At 36.7% G+C, this 19,041-nt stretch overlaps 1 protein-coding gene across 6 annotated transcripts in view; it reads right to left on the minus strand.

Moving 5' to 3' along the window:
- Positions 1–2,911: 2,911 nt before the first annotated feature.
- FAM122B (family with sequence similarity 122B) overlaps positions 2,912–19,041 on the minus strand; it is a 40,737-nt gene continuing 24,607 nt past the window's right edge. For 4 of the 6 annotated variants that reach the window (XM_036271168.1, XM_036271166.1, XM_036271167.1 and 1 more), the window contains exon 9: positions 2,912–2,981. In XM_036271168.1, the coding sequence (XP_036127061.1) occupies positions 2,912–2,981 (70 nt within the window). Of the gene's footprint in view, positions 2,982–3,618; positions 3,770–19,041 lie in introns of those variants that run through there. The other 2 variants (XM_036271164.1, XM_036271163.1) reach the window with 1 other exon arrangement.

Genomic DNA, 19,041 nt, shown 5'->3' on the forward strand with positions numbered 1-19,041 from the left:
CTGGGGGCACATACCACAAAAAAATGAAATAAAATAAATAAAGTATCTCTATACAAAATATTTTATTAATTTCAAAGGGAAAACACTAACTGTTCAGTGGAATAACATGGTAGACACCAACTTAACCAAAGGATCAAGGTTACCATCACCAGTAATAGGACAGTGACACCATGTGCCTCCTGCAATGATATATTGAGAACATAGCATCACTTATGTGGTATTTCTTCCCAAAGCAAAAAAAAAACAAAAAAAACAAAAAAACCTGAATTTAATAACGAGGAAACATCAGTCAAACCTAAATTAAGAGACATTTTTCACAATGTCTGGCCAGCACTTTTCAGAAATGTGGTCACAAAAGACAAGGGAAGACTGGGGTCTTCTAGACTGAGGAAAACAACCACAGACACATGATGGTTAAATGTAATACATAATGCTGACTTTAATCTTGGGCCAGATAAAATATATTTCCTTTTACTAAAATACCATTATTGGGACCATAGGCAAAATTTGAAAGGGGTCTATAGATTAAATAGTATCAAAGTTAACTTCCTAATTTTGATAGTTGTAATGTGGTTATGTAGAGTGTCCAAGTCTTGAGAAAATTTTCATTGACACATTTAAGGATAATAGGGGTATATCACTTAGGTGGTTCAAAAAAAAAAGTGTGCACATCAAAAATATATGCACATACATATGAGAGAGAGAGTGTGTGTGTGATAAAGCAAATGTGATTAAATGTCAACAATTATGAAACCTAGGTGAAGGATATATGGGAATTCTTTGGGCTATTCATACAACTTTTTTGTAAGTGTAAAATAAAGGAGTTCACATAATTTAAAAATACTGAAAAGAAAATTGAGTATTTGTAACCTGAGTCATACAAAAAGGCTTTTATTTTTGCCTGTCTACCCCTCCATCTAGTTCTGGAAACAATTTAGTCTTATGAATATGTAAAAACAAACAAGATAAAATAAACTGAAAACAAGTAAGAAATACATGTGGTCTTGGCAAGAACTTCTAAATTGTCAAAATCTAAAAACTGCTCTTGAACATTTGACAGATTATGGGGAGAGGTCTCTGTTTTTGGAAACAGCCCAAACTTTAGTATAGCTATTAGTTCCTTTGTGTTCTTGATACCCTTTTATTCAAAACTTGACTGGGCTACAGAGGCAGAAAATCATTATTAATTAGAATAAAAGAAATACACTTTTATAAATTTTACAGAATTTTATGCATTTGTACACAGTTTATTAAATTTGCATTCTAAGGTATATACAAGGTAAGCATTTCACAAAATTTTCTATTATTCCAAAAACAGTTACCATGAAATACAGTGATTATATAAGTCAGTCAAGCAAAAAGAACATCATCTATAAGATTTTCTTACCATATCATCTCTTATATTTATTTTCAAATAAAAACCTAAAATATAATATAATATAGAGTAGGAAGAAATCATTTTAATTTATAATAATGATTACTTTTCACATATTAAACTTTATATAAAAATAAAGGGGTAATGTCAATCAAGCTAATCTAAAGATTAGCATCTCTACCTTTCATTTATTTCAAAACAATCCCTGCACAAACTTAAGTTTGTAGTCCGTTTGAAAAACAAAGTGAATCATCTTCCTTCCTAGTTCTCGTACCATTGGAACAATTTCATTTTCCTACTCTAATTCTACCCCACCACTGAATTTGAAAAAAATATATAATCACATTCCAAAGGTTATTTCTTGAGAGTTCTAAATTAGAGCCAAAAAGTGGCCAAAAGTGGCCCTTTAAGGCAAAAAGATAGTACAGTGAATGTGCATAAGTATACTATAAGATCAAACCATCTCAGTATGATATAGGCAGAAACATCTTAACATGGTTCTTTCATAAACAGAATACATACACTGAATACCATAGAAGTAAAGTTTCTTTAAATTGGCATTCTAGGGGAAAATCTTCATAGTATACACATTTATGTTAGGTTTGAAAGATTATGGCCTTTGCACAGGTGAAAGCAATATGAGAAATAAAGCCATTAGTGACCACTATGGTGGTTAATACAATTTAAAATAATGCATCTGATGCTGTAACAGAACTACTTACTGCTAGCTAAGTGATGCTATCTTAAAATTCAAAGAGAATAGGTTTCCCTTCAAGCCATACAGTATTACTAGTCTGTGAGTACCTGCAAAATACAACATCTTCTTTCAAGATTCAAGGATCTTTGCCTTTAAAACACATTAAGTGCAGTCGTTTTTGTTTCTTACATACATTAAAAAATGGAATACTACGATCCTAGCAGGCAAATTTGCATGTTAAATACAAACTATCCACCTACAATATCTGAACATTAAAATAAATATATCATGACAGACATTTTTAAATAGTTTTAAATCATTAAATAACACAACAATAAACCACACTTAGGTTTTTAAAATAGCTCCCTTCAGGATTTTCCTTTTAAAAATTAACTTATGGTACCTCAGACTCACTATCATGTACAATGTTCATAGCTCAAACAGCTTCTTTAAAGCAGAATTCATAATAACATTGATATTTTTTGACTCCTAAAATATCCTCATAGATATTAAACTGCCCTTGCTATAAGGCAGCATGAACAAGAACTGGATTCTGATTCTGTTGGCAACACAATGACCAAAACACAGTTGGCAGCGCCACTTACCCATGACAAAGTAAAATAATATTGTGAAGAAAATAATCAGAAAAAAGCAGCAATCAAGGCAGCATGTGGAAGTCACTTAATGTCTCCTCTTCTACTCTACCTTATAATCATTACAGCACATCTTTATAGCACAGCACTGTGCCACAAGGCACCTCCGGCCTCATAATATAACCCAAGACAAGCTGTCAAGCTTCACATTTACTTTTCTAGACAGTGGTTTGTGTATAAATAACATTATTCATTCATTTGTAGATGCTCCACACATCTGGTCAAGGCAGGAATTTCTTCTCCTTGATAACACCACCTAGAAACATTAATAATATTTTACATATTTCTTAGGGTAACAGATTTGGGAGAAAAATATAAACTGTGGTAGCTAAGTCATAAGAACTTGTAGTGACTACTCCAGGCATCCTGTAAATCCATTTACAGTTTCAGCACTAAAATCAATCCTCACCTCAAACACCACAAAAGCAAACAAGCAATATGGGTAGTAATGAAAGCAACTACGTGTTTCTTCCGCTCTGTGAGAAATGGCAAGTAAGCAGCTCAAACAGCAACTTTAGCTGTCATATCACTGCTAGGAGAAGAAACCATTAATGAGAATACATATCAGTGCTTTCCTTAAATGTATAGACTCTAAAATGGGTGCTCTTTGAGGCACTGAGAATACACATGTATATATTCTAAGCAATTAAAATTAGTATTTGATATTTAGTCACTAGATGCAAAATGTGACCAACAAAAAGAGAAACAAGTAAGGTCACTATGCTCATAACATTGAACTTAAGAGAAGAGAGATGCCAAAATAGAATGGTGTCAAAATGGTTTTAAAATGTAATACTTTAATCCTCATTATGGATCAAAGTTCTCTGCGTTCCTCTCATTGAATGATTTATGTAGGAAACAGCAGTTAAAACAGTGAATCAGAAATGGGCAAATCACTTGGGTGAGAGATCATCCATCAAGGTGAACGGAGGGCATGAATTGGAGCATGCTACTGGAGACTCTGCAGTTGTCATTTTAGCCAGTGAGTCTGAGGATAAGCCACTGCTGCTACTGCTGCTACTACTGCCATCCAAAATGTCTGAACTGAAGACAAAGCAAAATGAATTATAAGCAGATGTGTCTATCAGGGTAAAAGTCAACATAACATGCAACAACACAGTTTCAAGAACTCACAAATCAGTACAGCATTTGTAAACAATAAAAAGTATAAAAGCAATAACAATGAACTACATCATGTACTGTATTCAGAAACCTGAGAAAGCACAAAGTCAGAGATCCAAAGTAAGACACTCAAGGTTCTCTATCATTTTAGTGCTCTCCAGGAGGCAACAGAATGTCCAACATACAATAAGCATCATGGTTTTTGTGAGGTTGTTCCCTTACCTTCAGCTAAAGAGATTTCTATCATTATATTTATCTTCTTAACCTTCCCATCAGCCTCTCAGTAAAAGGAAATGGTTACTCATTCAGGTACCTACCCTGAATTGTATGAAGTATCCCATCAAGTACATTGCTTCATGGTCCCTCTACTCCAGAACCAAGTGTAGATTTAGTACTAAACTAACTAGATTTTACCACTTCCTCACTCCCAAAAGACCTTTGATTCAAAAACATTTTTCTATTTTCCCCCATTATTTGCCTTTTATATTCTTCTCATTTTATGAATTCCTTACACTGTTTCCTTTTCTCTTGCTTTCAACCCCCCAAAATCTCCCTAAAATTTCTAAAAGGCTCCTTTCCTTAATCCCTTCTATTACTATACAGTTAAGCTTCTAAAAGGAATGCTCTATATACACTGACCCAATACCCTTACAGTCCGTTCACCTCTTTAATTCTGACAGCTGGCTTCTACTCCTACACTTCCACTGAAACTCCTGATCTGGGTATTATGAGCCTCTACAGTCCAGCACAGGGATACCTTACCCATCCAGCCCAAGCCCTCCTGGCTCCCAACAATCAACCTGGTCTGCCTAATAAATCTGCCTTCATACTTCATCATTCACAGCCAATAGCCTTCACTATTTGGTATCAAGTTGCCATGCTGGCATTGATTCCCATCAGTCCAAGTTCTGTGCTCTATATGTGGCCCCAATTCACTCATTCATTTATTCTAATATTACTGAGTTCCTGCCGAGTGCAAGAAGTATGCTAGACATAAAAAAAATGGTGTATAAGACAGACATGACCTCTGCCCTCATCACATTTGTAGAACAGTGTAGAATACAAACATTGAAACAATTATGCTAGTAAATTTATAATCTGTGATCAAAGCAACAGAGGAATTGCACAAGGGATTCTGAGAGTATATAACATGGGTAATCTTATCTAATTTGGAGGAAAAGGGAGGAACAAGGCTCCCTAAAAGTGATATTTGAGCTGTCATCTGAAAGATGAGTAGGCATGAACTAGATAACATTTAAGAGGAAGCAAGGGTGGTTCTAGAAGCCAAAAGCAGGCTAATGTGGCTATAGTATGACAGACGATAAGAACAAAATAAGAAACAAAGCTAGAGAGGTCGTCAGGCAGTCTTAGGATTTACAAAGACATACTTTTTTATTTTTGAAAATGAAACAAAGCATACACTTGGAGAAAAAATGATGGATCAAGGGATTCCAAAATGGTGGTGGAGTGAATGGTAGCTACACAGATAATCTCCCAGGACCAAACTGGAATTACAACTAAAATAAACACAAATTCTTGGTACAAACAATAACAGAAAAATAGCTGGAGAGGACCCATATAACCACGATCAGAAAGAGGACATGAAATTGAGCCTGATAGGAACTGTGGAGGCACAAGAAGGGGAGCTGGGACCCCACGAACAGCAGCTGTTTCAGCTGTGAGCACCTCCCTTGGGGTTAAAATCCCAAGCCAGCTTCACAGCACAGAGGGCCAGGACAAAGCACTAAATTAGCTTCAACCATTCACCTTGGTCTCTGGCACAGGAAGGGCAGAATGGACTGGAACTGTGTGGACAGACAGGGGAGCTTGGAGAGCTGGGAAGGCATTGGGAGTTTTGTACTGGATTACTCACTCACAGGACAGTAGCAATCTTGCTCAAAGAGCCCCTACCCAGAGCCCCAAGGAGAAGCAACAGCCCTTCCCTCAGGAATTTAGCACCACATAACCAGGTGAGAAAAATGCAAATTGAGGCACATTAAGAGCCAGCAGGCATCTACACCACCCTCTGGAAATCCTTTTACCTTGAACACCTGAGGCATTTTTGTCATTTAGCTGATGGATACAACCCAAAGCTCATCAAGTAACTGAGGCTAATAGCCTCCAGGCAAAAAGCTAGAGGATAACTGAATCTTTCGTGGGCTTTCACATCTACCCAGGAAACTAAGACTTGACAGTGGTGTTTAACATGGGTTATCCCACACTCATCAAAACCCAGTAGAGGAAGCTACAACCAGGGAAACACCAACACCCACAGGAAAAGTTGGGCAGGCTCCAAAACCCACTGAGACAGCCAAAATGGTGAAACAAAGAAACAAATCCCAAATGAAAGAATACAATAATTTGACAGAAGATGAAATAAATGAAAGTGCATTGAGCAAGGTATCAAAGGGAGAGTTCAGAGTAATAATCATGAGGAAGCTCAACAGCATGAGTAAAGATGTTGAAGCATTGAAAACCAACCAATTAGAAAGGAAGAACACATTGGAAAAAATAACCAGCAGAGTAGAGGAGGCCGAGGATAAGATCCATGGGTTAGAAGACAAGGTAAAAGAAATCGTTCAATCTGAAAATCAAAAAAAAAAAAAAACAATTAAAAAACAGACAGAAAGACAGCCTAGGAGCACTCTGGGACAACATGAAACTAACAACATACACATTATAGAAATTACAGAAGAAGAAAATGAGCAAGAGTTAGAAAATATATTTGAAGAAATGGTGATGGAAAACTCCTCTGACTTTGGGAAGGAAAAGGCATACAAGTCCAAGAAGTAGAGAGAGCTCCAAGTCAAAAGAACCCAAAAGGGCCCACACCATGACACATAGTAATTAAAAGGCAAAAATTAAAGACAAGGAGAGAATCCTAAAGGCAGCAAGAGAAAAGAAATAGATTACCTACATAGTAACCCCCATAAGGCTATCAGCTGACTTCTCAACAGAAACACCACAGGCCAGACTGGAATGGCATGAAGTAATCAAGGTAATTAAAAACAAGAATCCAAATCCAAGACTACTCTATCCAGAAAGGCTATCATTCAAAATAGAAGGTGAAATAAAAAGCTTTCTAGACAAAAAAGGCTAAGGGAATATTTGGCACCAAACCAGCACTGCAAAAAAATGTTAAAAGGACTGCAGTAATTAGTAGAAGAAATACAAAAAAATATATATATAACCACACTAAACAAAAAGGGCATTAAAGAAGTACTTATCAATAATAACTTTAAATGTAAATGGACTGAATGCTCCGACCAAAATACATAGAGTAGCTGATTGGAAAAGAAAGCATGACTCACAAATATGTTGTTTAGAAGAGACCCACCTCACAACAAAAGACTCACATAGGTAAAAAGTGGAGGGATGGACAAAAAATCTTCCAAGCAAAAGAAAAGGAAAAAAGAGCTGGGGTAGCAATACCCAGACCTGATAAAATAGACTTTAAAAAGAAGGCCATAACTAGAGACAAAGAAGGCCACTACATAATATTGAAAGGATCTATGCAAAAGGTAGATATAACCTTATAAACATATATGCACTGAATACAGGAACACCAAAATATATTAAAAATCTTCTCGAGGACTTCAAAGGTGAAGTCAACAGCAATAAATTCATAGCAGGGGACTTCAACACCGCAGTGAAATCACTAAATAAATCCCCTGGACAAAAAAATTAACAAGGATACAGAGACACTAAATGATGTGCTAGATCAAATAGATTTAATAGATATCTACAGAGAATTACACCCCAAAAATGCAGAATGCACATTCTCCTCAAGCCCACATGGGACATTCTCAAAGATAGACCACATGTTAGGACACAAACTAAGTCTCTACAAGTCCATGAAAACTGAAATCATATCAAGCATCTTCTCAGATCACAATGGCATGAAACTAGAAATCAATTACAGCAAAAACATGTAAACACATGGAGGCTAAATGGCATGTTTTTAAACAATGAATGGGTTACCAAGGAGATCAATGAAGAAGTTAAAAACTTCCTGGAAACTAATGAAAATGAACACACAACAACACAAAATCTGTGAGATGCAGCAAAAGCAGTACATAGAGGGATGTTCATAGCACTATAGGTCGACTTCAGAAAACAAGAAAAAATTCTAATTGACTATATCTAACCTCACAATTTAAAGAACTAGAAAGCAAACAAAAATAAAAAAAACAGAGCAAGTAGAAGGAAAGAAATAGTAAGAATCAGAGCAGAAATAAATCACATAGAGACTAAAAAATGAACAATGAAAAAGATCAATGAAACAAAGAGTGGATACTTTGAAAAGATAAACAAGATTGATTTAGCTAGACTCACCAAGAAACAAAGAGAGGACCCAAATAAACAAAATCAGAAATGAAAGAGGAAAAGTAACAAGTGACATCACAGAAATACAAAGATTCATTAACAAATACTATGAACAATTACACACCAACAAATTAAACAATCTAGACAAAATGAACAAATTTCTAAAAACACATAGTCTCCAAAATCTGAACTGGGAGAAATAGAAAACTTGAACAGACCAATAACAACTAAAGAAATTGAAGATGTAATCAAGACTCTCCCAGCTAACAAAAGCCCCAGGCCCTGACGGCTTCATGGGGGAGTTTTACCAAACATTCAAAGAAGAACTAACACCCATTCTCCTCAAACTATTCCAAAAAATTCAAGAATAAGAAAGACATCCAAACTCATTTTATGAGGCCAGCATAATTCTAACTCCAAAATCAGATTAAGACACTACAAAGAAAGAAAACTACAGGCCAATATCCCTGATGAACACAGATGCCAAAATCCTTAACAAAATATTAGCAAATCGGATCCAGCAATACATTAAAAATATCATTCACCATGACAAAGTGGGATTCATCCCAGGGATGCAAGGCTGGTATAAGATTTGGAAATCAATAAAAGTGAAACACCACATAAACAAAATAAAAGATAAAAACCACATGATTTTATCAATAGACACTGAAAAAATGTTAGACAAAATCCAGCACCTATTTCTTATACAAATGCTCAGCAATGTTGGAACCAAAACACGACAGGGATGCCCACATTCACCACTCTTATTTAACATAGTAATGGAAGTCTTAGTGACAGCAATTAGACAAGAAGAAAAAATAAAAAGGATCCATATTGAAATGGAGAAAGTGAAACTGTCATTATTTGCAGATAACATGATACTGTACATAGAAAAACCTAAAGACTCTAACAAATATCTACTACATTTAACAAACAAATTTGGCAATGCAGCAGGATACAAAATTAACATCAAGAAATTGACGGCATTCTTATACACCAACAATGAACTCACAGGAAAAAAATGCCATTTAGCATTGTGGCAAAATAAATTAAGATACTTAGGAATAAACTTAACCAAAGAAGTAAAGAACCTATTCACAGAAAACTACATGACATTGATAAAACAAATAGAGGAAGATATAAAAATGTGGAAGCACATACCTTGTTCATGGATTGAAAGAATTAACATCATTAAAATGGCCATACCGCCCAAAGTAATCTATAGATTCAATGCAATCCCCATTAAAATACCAATGACATTTCACAGCACTAGAAAAAATACTTCAAAAGTTCATATGGAACCAAAAAAGATCCCAAATAGCCACAGCAATATTAGAAAGAAGAGCAAAGTAAGAGGGATCACAATTGCAAATATCAGGTTATACTACAAAGCCACTGTAATCAAATCACCCTGGTACTGGCATGAGAACAGGCATATAGATAAATATAACAGAACAGAGAACCCAGAAATCTACCCAAAACATTATGCTCAACAAGTATGTGACAAAGGTGACAAGAGCATACAATGGAGTAAAGATAGTCTCTTTTTTTCTTTAATTTTTACATTATTTATTTATTTATTTATTTTATTTTTATTTATTTATTATTTTTCTTAATTTATTTTTGTTACAGATGTTTCTCTTTTCAAAATACAAATGTCTTACCCTGGCCAGTTTGGCTCAGCCGTTAGAGCGTCAGCCAGTGGTCCAGAGAGACCCGAGTTCAGTTCCCACTAAGGGTGTGTACCTCGGTTGCAGTTTGTCCCCGGCCCTTGTTGGGTCGTGTGGGTGGCGACCACTCGATGTGTCCTTTTCATGGCGATGCTTTTCTCTCTCTCTCTTCCACTCTATCTGAACGAAATATCGAAAAATATCCTCAAGTGAGGATAAAAAAAATTAAAATCAAAATACAAATGTCTTAAAGTAGAGTCAATGAAAAGTAACTTATTCAGTAAGAGTATCTCAATTAAAAGTTTTGAACTTTAGAAGAAAAACACAAGGATATCCCTGGCCTTCATTTTTATTGAAGAAAAAAAATAATTCTCACAAGAATCATCCAACCATGACTCATTTATAGTTTGCATCTGTGCAAAAAGAGGAAGAGTCCGATGCTGGAATCAGCACCAAATGGGTAAAATAAATTTACATTATAGACCTGTGTGACATTTTCTTCAGGTTGATGAATAATTAGTCATTTCTAGATTCAGTGAGTAGCAAGTTCACCTTTAACCCCCCTCACAATGCTGTTTTTTAAATTAATTTATTTATTTTTGTTACAGATGTTTCTGCTTTTCCCCCCAATGATTCCCGCCTCCCCCTCCCTCGCCACCCTGTCCCCAGCTTTGTTGTCCATGTCCACTGTTCATGCATACATTCATATAAGTTCTGTGGTTTATCTCTCTCCCACCACCCCCTCTTCTGGAGATTGTCAGTCTGTACCCCACTTCCACGTCTCTGGGACTACCCCATTCCTCAGACTGTTATGTTCATTATATTCCACAAATAAGTGAGATCATACGATACTTGTCTTTCTCTGTTTGGCTTGTTTTGCTTAGGATGACACTTTCCAGGTCCCTCCATGTCATCTCAAAGGATAAGAGATCTTTCTATCTTACAGCTGCATAGTACTCCATTGTATATATGTACCAAGCTTTTTAATCCATTCATCTATTGATGGACATTAGGGCTCTTTCCACATCTTAGCTATTGTAAATAGTCCTTTTACAAACATGGGGGTACATATATTCTTTCTGATTGGTGTTGCAGGCTTCCTAGGGTATATTCCTAGTAGTGGGATCACTGGATCAAATTAAAGTTTAATTTTTAATTTTTTGAGGTAACACGATATTGTTTTCCATAGTGGTTGCACCAGTCTGAATTCCTGCCAACAGTGTACTAGAGTCCCTTTTCTCCACACCCCAGCCAACACTTATTGTTTGATGATTTGTTGATGGCGGCCATTCTGACAGGTGTGAGGTGATACCTTATTGTTGTTTTAATTTGGGTCTCTCTGATGATTAGTGATGTTGAGTATTTCTTCATGTCTCTTATCCATTTGTATGTCCTGTTAGAGAGGTGTCTATTTAGTTCCTCTGCCCATTTTTTAATTGGGTTCTTTGTTGTTCTTTTTTAAGTTCTATGAGCACTCTATATGTATTGGAAATTAACCCCTTATCTGATATATCATTGACAATTATGCTCTCTCATACAGTCGGTTACCTTTCTATTTTGATGATTGTACCTTTTGCTGTGCAGAAGCTTTTTAGTTTGATGTAGTCCCATTTGTTCATTTTCTCCTTTGTTTTTGTTGCTTTAGGGGATGTATCAGTGAAAATTCTCCTGCGTATGATGTCTGAAATTTTGTTGCCTACATTTTCTTCTATTATTTTTATGGATTCATGAGTCACATTTAAGTCTTTTATCCATTTTGAGTTTATATTTGTGTATGGTGTAAGTTCATGGTCTAGTTTCATTTATTTTGTATCTTAGTACTTTGCGAAATTCATTTATTAAGTCTAGTAAATTTTTGATGGAGTCTTGGGGGTTTTCTAAAGATAGTATAATGTTATCTGCAAATAATAACACTTTCACCTCCTCCTTTCCAATTGGGATCCCTTGTATTTTTAATTTCTGTCTGATTGCTGTGGCTAAGACTTCCAGTACTATGTTAAATAAGAGTCGTGAAATTGGGCATCCTTGTCTTGTTGCTATTCTTAAGAAAAATGTTTTATTTTTTGCCCATTGAGTATGATGTTGGCTGTAGGTCTTTCATATATGGCCTTTATTATGTCGATATATGATACCTCTATTCCCACATTGCTGAGCGTTTTTAACAAAAATGTATGCTGTACTTTGTCGAAGGCTTTTTCGGCATCTATTGATATAATCATGTGGTTTTTATTCTTCATTTTATTTATGTGGTGTATCACATTTATTGATATGTGAATATTGTACCAGCCATGCATCCCTGGGATGAATCCCACTTGGTCATGGTGAATAATTTTTTTGGTGTATTGCTAGATCCGATTTGCTAGTATTTTGTTCGAGATTTTGGCGTCTATGTTCATCAAAGATATTGGCCTTTTGTTTTCTTCCCTTGCAATGTATTTTTCTGGTTTTTGAATTAGCATTATCCTGGTTTCATAAAATGAATTTGGAAGTCTCCCTTCTTCCCGAATTTTTTTGAAATACTTTAAGGAAAATGGGTGTTAGTTCTTCTTTGAATGTTCTATAAAACTCCCCCATGAAGCCATCCAGGCCTGGGCTTGTTTGCTGGGAGAGTCTTGATTACATCTTCAATTTCTTTAGTTATTATCAGTCTGTTCAAGATTGCTATCTCTTCCTGGTCCAGTATTGGGAGACTGTTTCTAGAAATTTGTCCATTTGGCTCAGATTTTCGAATTTGTTGCCATATAGTTGTTCAAAGTAGTTGTTAACGATCTTTTGTATTTCCGTGGTGTTGGTTGTTACTTCTCCTCTTTCATTTCTAATTTTGTGTATTTGGGTTCTCTCCCTTTGTTTCCTGGTGAGTATAGCTAAGAGTCATTCAATCTTGTTTATCTTTTCGAAAAACCAGCTCTTAGCGCCCTCGGGTCACACTCCCAGGTGGCTCCACAGCACAGACGGGACAGAGGCTGAAAAGCCACAGCCACTCACCTTGGGCACAGGCAGAGGGAGGGCGGACTGAACTGGAACTGTGTCGGGACACTCGGGGTTTGGAGGGCGCTCAGAGCTTTTGCTAGTGCAGCCACTCAGGACGGTGGCCACATTGCTCCTTCCCAGGGCTCAGAGGAGAGGCAGCAGCCCCTCCCTCGGAGATCCAACCCCACTATGTGGGCCATTGAAGTACTAATTGAGGCTCACTAACAACCAGCATCTGCCCCACCCTCCTGAAAGCCCCTTGGCTCAGCACCAGAGGGAGTTTTTCAATCAACGGGCAACCCAAAACTCATCAAGTAACCTAGACTGCTAGCCTCCAAGCAAAAAGCTAGAGGATAACAGTATGTTTCCTGGGTTGGCAACTTTAACCAGGAAAGTAAGACTTGACAGTGGTGTTCAACGTGGGTCCTCCCTCGCTCATCTAAACACAGGAGAGGGAGCCACAAACAGCAGAACACCAACACCCACAGGGAGAACTTGACAGGCTCCAAAGCCCATAGTGATAGCCAAAATGGTGAAACACAGAAACAGAAGCCAAATGAAAGAGCAACACACCTCCATTGAAGATGAGATCAATGTGGAGCAATTAGGCATGTTAACAGAGCTAGAATTCAGAGCCATGATCTTGAGGAAGCTGAACAGCATGAGTAAGGACATAGAGACACTGAAAATAAGCCAATTGGAAATTAAAAACTAACAACAAGAGATAAAAAATGACATATCAGAAATGAAAAACACATTGGAAGGTTTAAAAAGCAGAGTAGGGGAAGCTGAGGACCGGATCAGTGAATTAGAAGACAGGGTAGAAAAAATAAACCAATCAGAAAAAGAGAAGGAAAAAAACTATTAAAAACAGGAAGACAACTTAAGAGAACTGTGGGATAACTGGAAACGTAATAATATTCGCATCATAGGAGTCCCCGAAGAAGAAGAAAATGAGCAAGGGATAGAGAATATATTCAAAAAAATAGTGAGAGAAAAATTCCCTAATTTGGTGAAAGAAGAAGGCATTCAAGTTCAAGAAGCACAGAGAGTCCCAAGCAAGAAGAACCCAAACAGGCCCACACCAAGACACATAGTAATTAAAATGCCACAAATTAAAGACAAAGAGAGAATCCTAAAAGCAGCAAGAGATAAGCAACAGGTTACCTACAAAGGGAACCCCATAAGGCTCTCAGCTGACTTCTCACAAGAAACACTACAGGCCAGAAGAGAATGGCATGAAGTAATCAAAGTCATGAAAAACAAGAATCTGAATCCAAGACTACTCTACCCAGCAAGGCTATCATTCAAAATAGAAGATCAAATAAAGAGCTTCCCAGACAAAAAAAGCCTAAGGGAATACATTAGCACCAAACCAGCACTGCAAGAAACGTTAAAAGGACTGCTGTAATTAGCAGTAGAAATGGGAAGAAAAATAGAACCACACTAAACAAAAATGGCAATAAATAAGTACATATCAATAATCACCTTAAACGTTAATGGATTGAATGCTCCCATAAAGAGACACAGAGTAGCTGATTGGATAAGAAAGCATGACTCATCTATATGTTGTTTACAAGAGACCCACCTCTCCACAAAAGACTCACATAGGTTGAAAGTGAAGGGATGGAGAAAAATTTTCCAAGCAAATGGAAAGCAAAAAAAAGCTGGGGTAGCAATTCTCATATCTGATAAAATAGATTTCAAAATGAAGACCATAACTAGAGACAAAGACGGCCACTACATAATATTGAAAGGATCTATCCAACAGGACGATATAACCTTGATAAACATATATGCACCCAATATAGGAGCACCAAAATATATTAAAAATCTTCTGGAGGACTTCCAAGGAGAAATCAACAACAATACAATCATAGCAGGGGACTTCAACACCCCACTGACAGCACTGGATAGATCCTCTAGGCAAAAAATTAGCAAGGAAACAGAGACTCTAAATGAAGCACTAGACCAAATGAATTTAATAGATATCTACAAAGAATTACACCCCAAAAGTACAGAATACACATTCTTCTCAAGTGCACATGGGACATTCTCAAAGACAGACCACATGATAGGACACAAACTAAATCTCTACAAGCTCAAGAAGATTGAAATCATATCAAGTATCTTCTCAGATCACAATGGCATGAAACTAGAAATCAATTGCAACAAGAACATGCAAAGACATTTCAACACATGGAGGCTAAATAGCATGTTATTAAACAATGAATGGGTCACCGAGGAGATCAAGGAAGAAATTAAAAACTTCCTGGAAACCAATGAAAATGAACATACAACAACACGGAATCTATGGGATGCAGCGAAAGCAGTTCTGAGAGGGAAGTTCATAGCATTACAGGCCTACCTCAAAAAACAAGAAAAAATTCTAATTGACTGTCTAACCTCACAACTTAAAGAATTAGAAAGCAAACAAAAAGAAAACCCCAGAGCAAGTAGAAGGAAGAAAATAGTAAAGATCAGAGCAGAAATAAACGACATAGAGACCAAAGAAACAATTCAAAGGATCAATGAAACAAAGAGCTGGTTTTTCGAAAAGATAAACAAGATTGATGGACCCTTAGCTAGACTCACCAAGAAACAAAGAGAGAGAACCCAAATACACAAAATCAGAAATGAAAGAGGAGAAGTAACAACCAACACCACGGAAATACAAAAGATCGTTAACAACTACTATGAACAACTATATGGCAACAAATTCGAAAATCTAAGCGAAATGGGCAAATTTCTAGAAACACACAGTCTCCCAATACTATTCCCAGAAGAGATAGAAAACTTGAACAGACCAATAACAACTAAGGAAATTGAAGAGGTAATCAAGACTCTCCCAGCAAACAAAAGCCCAGGCCCAGATGGTTTCACGGGGGAGTTTTACCGAACATTCAAAAAAGAACTAACACCCATTCTCCTCAAACTATTTCAAAAAATTCAAGAAGAAGGAAGACTTCCAAACACATTCTATGAGGCCAGCATAATTCTAATTCCAAAACCAGAAAAAGACACTACGAAGAAAGAATACTACAGACCAATATCCCTGATGAACATAGACGCCAAAATCCTGAACAAAATATTAGCAAATCAAATCCAGAAATACATCAAAAAAATTATTCACCATGATCAAGTGGGATTCATTCCAGGGATGCAAGGCTGGTACAATATTCGCAAATCAATAAACGTGATACACCACATAAACAAAAGGAAGAATAAAAACCACATGATCATATCAATAGATGCTGAAAAAGCATTCGACAAAATCCAGCATCCATTTCTGATAAAAACGCTCAACAGTGTGGGAATAGAGGGATCATATCTAGACATAATAAAGGCCATATATGAAAGACCTACAGCCAACATCATACTCAATGGACAGAAACTAAAAACATTTCCATTAAGAACAGGAACAAGACAGGGATGTCCACTTTCGCCACTCTTATTTAACATTGTACTGGAAGTCTTAGCCACAGCAATCAGACAGGAAGAAAAAATAAAAGGGATCCAAATTGGAAAGGAGGAAGTGAAACTGTCATTATTTGCAGATGACATGATATTGTACATAGAAAACTCTAAAGACTCCATCAAAAATCTATTAGACTTAATAAATGAATTTGGCAAAGTAGCAGGATACAAAATTAACGTCAAGAAATCGACGGCATTCTTGTACATCAATGATGAACTCACAGAAAGAGAAACTGAAAAAGCAATCCCATTTACCATCGCTCCAAAAAAATTACGATACCTAGGAATAAACTTAACCAAAGAAGTAAAGGACCTATTTTCAGAAAACTACAGGTCATTGAAAAAAGAAATAGAGGAAGATATAAAAAAGTGGAAGCACATACCCTGTTCATGGATTGGAAGAATTAACATCATTAAAATGTCCATACTACCCAAAGCAATCTATAGATTCAATGCAATCCCCATCAAAATACCAACGACATATTTCATAGAACTAGAACAAATACTTCAAAAGTTCATATGGAACCAAAAAAGACCCCGAATAGCCACAGCAATCTTGAAAAAGCAGAACAAAGTAGGTGGGATCACAATACCAGATATCAGGTTATACTACAAAGTGACTGTAACCAAAACAGTCTGGTACTGGCACAAGAACAGGCATATAGACCAGTGGAACAGAACTGAAAACCCAGAAATGGACCCAAGGCAATACGCTCAACTAATATTTGACAAAGGTGGCAAGAGCATACAGTGGAGTAAAGACAGCCTCTTTAATAAATGGTGTTGGGAAAATTGGACAGCTACATGCAAACAAATGAAACTAGACCATCAACTTACACCATACACAAAAATAAACTCAAAATGGATAAAAGACTTAAATGTGACCCGTGAATCCATAAAAGTTCTAGAAGAAAATGTAGGCAACAAAATTTCGGACATCATACGGAGCAGAATTTTCACTGATACATCACCTAAGGCAACAGAAATAAAGGAGAAAATGAACACATGGGACTACATCAAACTAAAAAGCTTCTGCACAGCAAAAGAAACAATCATCAAAATGGAAAGGCAACCCACTGTATGGGATAACATCATTGCCAATGATGTATCAGATAAGGGGTTAATTTCCAATATATAGAGAGTGCTCATACAACTCCACAAAAGGAAGACAAAGAACCCAATTAAAAAATGGGCAGAGGAGCTGAATAGACACCTCTCCAAACAGGACATACAAATGGCCAAGAGACATATGAAGAAATGCTCAACATCACTAATCATCAGAGAGATGCAAATTAAAACAACAATGAGGTATCACCTCACACCTGTCAGAATGGCCGCCATCAACAAATCATCAAACAACAAGTGTTGGCGAGGTTGTGGAGAAAAGGGGACTCTAATACACTGCTGGTGGGAATGCAGACTGGTGCAGCCACTATGGCAAACAATATGGTGCTACCTCAAAAAATTAAAAATTGAACTTCCATTTGACCCAGTGATCCCACTGCTGGGAATATACCCTAAGAAGCCTGAAACACCAATCAGGAAGAATATATGTACCCCCATGTTCATAGCAGCACTATTTACAATAGCTAAGATCTGGAAACAGCCCAAGTGTCCACCAGTAGAGGAATGGATCAAAAAGCTGTGGTACATATACACAATGGAGTACTATGCAGCGGTAAGAAAGAAAGATCTCTTATCCTTTGAGACGACATGGAGGGACCTGGAAAGTATTATCCTAAGTGAAAGAAGCCAAGCAGAAAAAGACAAATACCACATGATCTCACTTATATACGGAATATAATGAACATAACAGTCTGAGGAATACAGTAGACCCAGACACATGGAAGTAGGGCACAGACTGACATCCCTCAGAAGAGGGGATGGGGGGTGGGGGGGTGGGAAGAGATAAACCACAGAACTTATATGCATGTATGCATGACCAATGGACATGGACAACTAAGCCGGGGACAGGGTGGGGGGGGGTAGGGTGGGGGGTGCCAATGGGGTAAAAAGGTAAAATATCTGTAACAAAAAAATAAATAAAAATTCATTAAAAAAAAAAGAAAAAAGAAAAACCAGCTCTTTATTTCAATGATCCTTTGAATTGTTTTTTCTGCTCTGATCTTTACTATTTCCTTCCTTCTACTTGCTCTGGGGTTTTCTTTTTGTTTGCTCTTTAGTTCTTTAAGTTGTGAGATTAGATAGTCTACTAGAGAGTTTTCTTGTTTCTCGAGGTAACCCTGTAGTGCTATGAACTTCCCTCTCAGAACTGCTTTTGCTGCATCCCATAGATTTTGTGTTGTTTTGTGTTCATTTTCATTGGATTCCAGAAAGTTTTTAATTTTTTCCTTGATCTCCTTGGTAACCCATTTATTGTTTAATAACATGCTATTTAGCCTCCATGTGTTCAAATGTCTTTGTATGTTCTTGCAATTGATTTCTAGTTTCATGCCATTGTGATCTGAGAAGATGCTTGGTATGATTTCAGTCTTCTTGAACTTGTAGAGACTTAGTTTGTGTCCTAACATGTGATCTGTCTTTGAGAATGTCCCATGTGCACTTGAGAAGAATGTGAATTCTGCAGTTTTTGTGTGTAATTCTCTGTAGATATCTATTAAATCCATTTGGTCTAGTGCTTCTTTTAGTCTCTATTTCCTTACTAAATTTTGTCTAGAGGATCTATCCAGTGATGTCAGTGGGGTGTTGAAGTCCCCTGCTATGATTGTATTGCTATCAATTTCTCCTTTG

The sequence above is a fragment of the Molossus molossus genome, unplaced genomic scaffold, assembly GCF_014108415.1.
Source record: "Molossus molossus isolate mMolMol1 unplaced genomic scaffold, mMolMol1.p scaffold_m16_p_2, whole genome shotgun sequence".
Lineage (NCBI taxonomy): Eukaryota > Metazoa > Chordata > Mammalia > Chiroptera > Molossidae > Molossus > Molossus molossus.